The sequence below is a fragment of the Micropterus dolomieu genome, linkage group LG23 (assembly GCF_021292245.1).
Source record: "Micropterus dolomieu isolate WLL.071019.BEF.003 ecotype Adirondacks linkage group LG23, ASM2129224v1, whole genome shotgun sequence".
In the NCBI taxonomy this organism is placed as follows: Eukaryota; Metazoa; Chordata; class Actinopteri; order Centrarchiformes; family Centrarchidae; genus Micropterus; species Micropterus dolomieu.
Genome location: NC_060172.1, coordinates 3519121 through 3524869, shown reverse-complemented (window position 1 = coordinate 3524869; position 5749 = coordinate 3519121). Strand labels below are relative to the sequence as shown.

The window sequence follows — 5749 nt, the reverse complement described above, 5'->3', positions numbered from 1 at the left end:
CACCACCACCATCATCATTACCATCACCACCATCAACTGATTGTTGTTACCTTGACAGTAGGTCCCGTTTCCTTCAAATCCAGCAGCACAGAGACACTGAGGGCCGGACGGTCTGGTCACGCAGCTGTCAGAGATGAAGCAGAGAACAGGAAGTAAAACCTCCTGAAGGGGGCGATGCAGCACCCCAACAGTTTGTGGTGACTTACTTTGCACTGGTGTGACATTTCACCGAACCACACATCTCGTCAGCTTTGGACTCGATCTCTGCAACAGACACAAACCCTTTCTCTCGTATCATTAGGACTTTTTGGACCGGATACTGATGCGGTCTGAATCAGTGTGAACTTATGAGCATACTTTCGTCACAGAAGACTCCTCTCCAGCCAACGTCACACTCGCACGTCCCGTCGCCTTTCAGCCCTTCGTCACAGCGGCCGTTTTTACAGCTGCACTCTAAAAATAAATCAGCGTGAGGGAGGAAGGAACAGACGGATTTGTATTTGAGGTAATGTTTACTGTGTCGGGTGTTTCAGGTGGACCTACCCTGATCACAGTGGACTCCATATTTCCCGCTCTGGCAGGTCTCACAGGCCGTCCCATTGAAGCCTTTGTTACACTGACAGAGTCCGGTCCCGTTGGTCCCGTCCACGCAGAGTCCGTTCCCGAAGCAGGGCTGACCCTTCGGCCCGGGACACGGCTCACAGTGCTCCCCGAAAAACCCTCCACAACACCTCCGCACCTGGAAACAGAAGAGTTAGCTAGTTATTGTCGTCTTTGTCTCGTGTTTTACTTTAGTTTCTGACAGCAGGAGAGACGCACGATGTTCTTCTGGAGGCAGGTGGCTTTGCAGCCGATGGTCAGCAGGCGCTCTCCTTCAAACTTCCGACTGAGCATACATTTCCTCCTCTTCGTCGATTTCTGCAGAGAACAGGAAGATTACTATCACATGAGAAACAACACTGAGCTGCAGTTCAGCGCAGTACTCCGTGAGCCGGGATCCGCACATGTGAAACTGAAAGTTTTGTTTTAGTTATTTCCTGTTTTTTGAGATGCTTCTATGAAAAACCATTTGAATTTTTTCACTAGCACAACATCCAAATTCCCAAATAAACCAAAACAATCTGTCTTTTTGCTTTTCTGACAGCAGCTGGTATTTATAGAATCCAGCCTTTCAGTTGTTAGGCCTGAAGCCTTCTGTGCAGAACCGCAATGCTCTGAGTGATTCTCAGCTGATCTGAAGGTTCTTACGTCTAGGACGGTGGAGTTGGGGCAGATTTTGCTTTGAGGGAACAAACAGTCCAGACAGCTTCCCTGTGGAGGAAGAGGAGAGGGTGATCAGCGAGCAGCTGGTGAGTCTGTGGGCAGGTGCAGGTCTCAGGTGAGTTTACCAGGACTCTCCGGTATTTGGCCTCGTCGCAGCGATTCCTGTTGATCTGCAGAACGGCGGTCAGACCGTGGATCACTCCGTTACCGCTCAGGATGTTGTAGGAGTTTATCTGAGCATCGTTCACAAACAGCTGCATGAGAAACAGACAGAATTATTTCCATGTGTCTGGTCCCGTGATGATACTGATCACTGATGATCCACATGTCTGATCCAGACCTTCCCGTCTCGGGGGACGAAGCTGAGCTGGAAGGAGAAACCCAGCAGCGTCTCTTTGTATCCTCCAGGCTGAAGGTCGGTCTTCAGCAGACGCTCCGATGCCACCACATGGTAACGGGTCGTATTCACATCCTGTTTACGGCAACAAAATAAAAGCACATTTCAAAAAATGCTTCTTCTGAAATACACGTTTGATAGGCTGAGAGGAGAACAGCTGCAGTATGAAATGGCCGATAAACAAAAGGATCTCCTCTCTACCAGGGCAGTTGCAGCCATTTTCTGGAGGTAATCGTTGACGGCGGCGTTTGTTGGTGCGAAGACGGTGAACTCGTCTGCCTGTTCGATCTCCTCTGTTAGGTTGTAATCCTGAACAAAAGACAGACTGTGAACAGGCGGCACACATCTGGATCCAGAGTGAAAGCTGAGAAGAAACGTGGCGGCGAGCTCTTACGATCAGATACGACGTGAACAGAGAGAAGTCTGGCCTCAGGGCGAGCGTCGCCAGCAGACCTTCACTCCGCTTCCTGTCAGGAACCAGAACCTGGAGACACAAAGAAAAGCGTCTTCGTCTGTGGTATCAGAGCATCGTTAGCATCGTTAGCATAATTAGCTCGGTACCTTATCAATGACGTGGATCAGTCCGTTGGTCGCGGCTATGTTCGGTGTGGTGATGGTCGCTCCTCCAACAGACGTGACCTGATGGAACAAACGTGCTGAATCAAACCGCTCACTGTCGAAGGAAAGTTTCTTTCTTTTTTTATTTCACACCTGCTTCCTAGTTTCCCGCCGACAAAGCCCCTTTAAATTGAACGTTTCAGACAGATTCCTTCTACAAGGCGTCTTATATAATGGGATTTGTAGTCCTCAATAAATAAAACCGTCTCAATCAGCGCAGGTTAGAAGATATTTAAGTCAAAATGTGGGTATTTTACCTAAATATGCCCTAAATCTGACCTTGGGTGCAGAAATGAGAGTAAACCGTCACCTGTGTGGACTCACCTCATTGGTCGTTGAAACGGGAAGTGTTGTCTTGAGTAGGGACGTGAGAGAGGAAACGCCGCTCAGGCTGGATAAAGGAAAGGTACCCGGGATCATGTGATTTCTGTGACAGAGGACATTGAGAATAACATTTCCAGTCCTCAAATAAAAACATCTGACTTCTAAAATAAAAGAGTTTCCAGCTGTAACCTGACGAGACTCGGCAGGTTTCCATTCATGGTCCAGAAGGTTTTGTCCTCTGAAGACATTTTGGCGACGGCAGCTGAGGACGGAACCATGAGGGTGAAGTTCTGATCCGACAGAGACAAAGACAGACCGGACTTCTGGGAAGCAAAGAAAGACATCGTCTCTGAGGCAGCAAGCAGGAAAACACTGAGAAGGAAGGTTTGTTCAGGCCGGTTTAAATCCCAATACACAAACACGTCTTCACTAATGTCAGTGTGCTAATTTAAGTTCTACGTGTCCATGTAAATACTTCTGAGCAGCGATTATATCTGCACAGAAATTTGTGATTTGGTTTTATTGTCTAAACTTTTGGTAACCACTACATGCATGGGTCAGTTCTGAGCTGCTTCTCGCAAAATGTTTAAACTTTGTCAATATGGACGTGTTACACATCGTTAGATCAGTTAGAGTCTCCACTATTCAATCCTTCAGTAAATGTGACAGAAACAATTCAGATCTAACCGTATGATTAACAAGAGACAAAGAAAGTGAACAAGTAATATTCATACTGGATGAAATAAATACTTTATTAGCAGCGTAGTTCCAGTCTCTGCTGAGTGAGAGTTTGGTGCAAACTGAATTAAAATAGTTTGCAGTTTCTGTTACTATGAGAGAGACGCTGTTGTTGAGCTGCAGTTTCTGAGATGCTGTCAGTACATGTGTGTTATTGTGCTGTATGAAAATGCTGTGGTTTAGCTGCTGTTCAGTTGTGGTTCCATGCTGCAGAAATACTTGGGGTTTCATAAACACATACATGCATATACTGTATAAATACATGATCCGTGCTAATTTAGCGTGTTTCCAGCGAGTTGCAGTTGACTTTACATTTACTCATTTGGCAGAAGCTTTCTCCCAAAGCCAGAAAGGAGAAACACGTATGTAAATGTGTGATCTATGTGATGTCCACATGCCTCACCCTGTTCACTCCCCTTCACTGTTTCATTATCTAGTTGATAACTGACTGATGAACTGATTTGGTTACAGTTGCTGGTCTGGACTCTGGGTCATGTTTTCAGGTACTCACAGATGTCCAGGTGAAGAACTCGGAGGAGTCTGGCAGAGCCATCAGCTCCTGGAAGCATCAGGAAGACAAACTCAGGTCTGGTCATGGACATACAGAAACACTGTCGGACATTTCAGGACTCTCACCTGTCCCACGGTGCCGTAACATATCTGTCCATTTCCGACATATCCGTCATCACAAACACACGTCCACTGAGAGGACAGCCGGCGGCAGCTGGCCTGCAGACAGACGTGGGTTTGTTCTTGGACTTCATCAGAAAACAGACTCGACAGTTTGATAGAGGAATATCTGTGTTGCTCACCATGTAGTGACAGCCTTCGTTCCCTGTCACACACTGATTAACAGCTTCACAGTCTCGCCCGTTGCCTTTGTAGCCGGCTTTACACGTACAGTCGCTCTGCAGGTTTAACAAACAACACAAGAAGGAGTTTGTTTCTGTTGAAGGACGAAGTTACTGAACTCTGCTCCTGCCTCTGCTTTATTATTTTAATGTACATGGTGACGCCTGCAGACAGCAAGCTACAAAGGCTTAAAGTCTCCAGAGACTCTGTGCCATCTTTGGTTTGACACGTCTTCTCCTATCAACAGATCCATGGTGGGTATCTGCGTGGACATACGTCCAGAAGTCCAACTCCTAATGACTTTACACTGTTTCTCCTAATCATCATGTTCAGGTGTTCAACAGTAATCAATTGATGCTCGTCTGTTTCCACTGTGAGAGTCTGCAGCTCCATAAGAACATTATACTTCCTGATTGCATCCACCAAAGCATTGTGGGAAATGTAGTGTCCATAACATGTTTATTCCAAATAGAAAGACAAAAAATTATTAGATTTTCTTGTTTTCAGTTTGTCTCATCATCATGTGAATAAAGACACTGAACAGGTCAGGTGAAATCACCTGTCCAGGTCCCACGTAGATGCAGGTGGCGTTAGGGTGGCAGCCTCCTCGGTCAGGATCATTGCAGTTGTTGATTGGCTGACACTCGTCTCCGTCCTCCCTCCACCCGGCCAGACACTGACAGGAGTGATTACCTGGTCCTGTTTTTATACATTTAGCCTGCAGGGGGAGCAGCACAGCTCAAAGTCCCACACAAAGACCGCAGACGGACTGGACATCAAGGTTTATTAAAAACATACATTTATTCTCTGATTTATATTTTGTCCTAAATCTGCAGTAATTATTTCAGAGTTTAATAAATACGTACGTTCAGGCTGCAGCCGCCCCGGAGAGGTGGCGCGCAGGGGTCTGACTCCACACAGGTGATACCGTCACCCTGGTAACCAGGTTTACATACACACCTGAAAACACACACAGCAGACACACCGAATAAAGTCTGGTATCATGAGGTGACAGGTGGACCTCTGCCACACCAAAAACACTGACGGCTCCGTTAACAAAAGCAAATGAGTTCTACTTAAACCAGATATCCAACGAAGGTTAAAATCAAGGGCAACTGGACTTGGTTGAAGATACTGGAAGACGTTTCGTCCCTCATCCAAAGGACTTCTTCAGTTCTGACTGACTGGCAGGGAAACTCAGCTATTTAACCTCAGTGGGGTCGTTGGCCCGGGTCATCGATACCGCCGGTTCGTTAGTGTTCCTTGTTGCTGTGACGACAGTCGTTACAGTCGTTAAGACTACCTGTGGCCGAGACTGAACGACCATCGTTGGTATCTTCACCTGAGGCCAATAGTTTGTTGAGTTTCCTGGGAAGTGATGAATCCTCCTCCTTCAGAGGAACAGCACCGAGCAACTGGTACAGATATGTGGACGACACCTGGGTCAAAATTAAAAGCCTTCACAGAACACATCAACTCTGTGGACAGTAACATCAAGTTCACACGAGAAGATGTTCACAACAACAGTTTGGCCTTCCTGGACTGCGCTGTACACAT

At 46.7% G+C, this 5749-nt stretch overlaps 1 protein-coding gene across 1 annotated transcript in view; it reads right to left on the bottom strand.

Moving 5' to 3' along the window:
- Nucleotides 1-5749, bottom strand: part of stab2 (stabilin 2) — a 41747-nt gene that overhangs the window by 27054 nt on the left and 8944 nt on the right. The window contains exons 2-19 of the mRNA XM_046039498.1: nt 5059-5187; nt 4752-4910; nt 4153-4248; nt 3977-4069; nt 3852-3899; nt 2792-2925; nt 2603-2705; nt 2222-2299; nt 2055-2144; nt 1862-1969; nt 1604-1735; nt 1389-1517; nt 1249-1311; nt 820-918; nt 544-739; nt 358-453; nt 207-264; nt 22-124 (exon numbers count right to left, since the gene is read on the bottom strand). Of these exons, the coding sequence (XP_045895454.1) occupies nt 22-124; nt 207-264; nt 358-453; nt 544-739; nt 820-918; nt 1249-1311; nt 1389-1517; nt 1604-1735; nt 1862-1969; nt 2055-2144; nt 2222-2299; nt 2603-2705; nt 2792-2925; nt 3852-3899; nt 3977-4069; nt 4153-4248; nt 4752-4910; nt 5059-5187 (1914 nt within the window). The remainder of the gene's footprint in view (nt 1-21; nt 125-206; nt 265-357; nt 454-543; nt 740-819; nt 919-1248; nt 1312-1388; nt 1518-1603; nt 1736-1861; nt 1970-2054; nt 2145-2221; nt 2300-2602; nt 2706-2791; nt 2926-3851; nt 3900-3976; nt 4070-4152; nt 4249-4751; nt 4911-5058; nt 5188-5749) is intronic.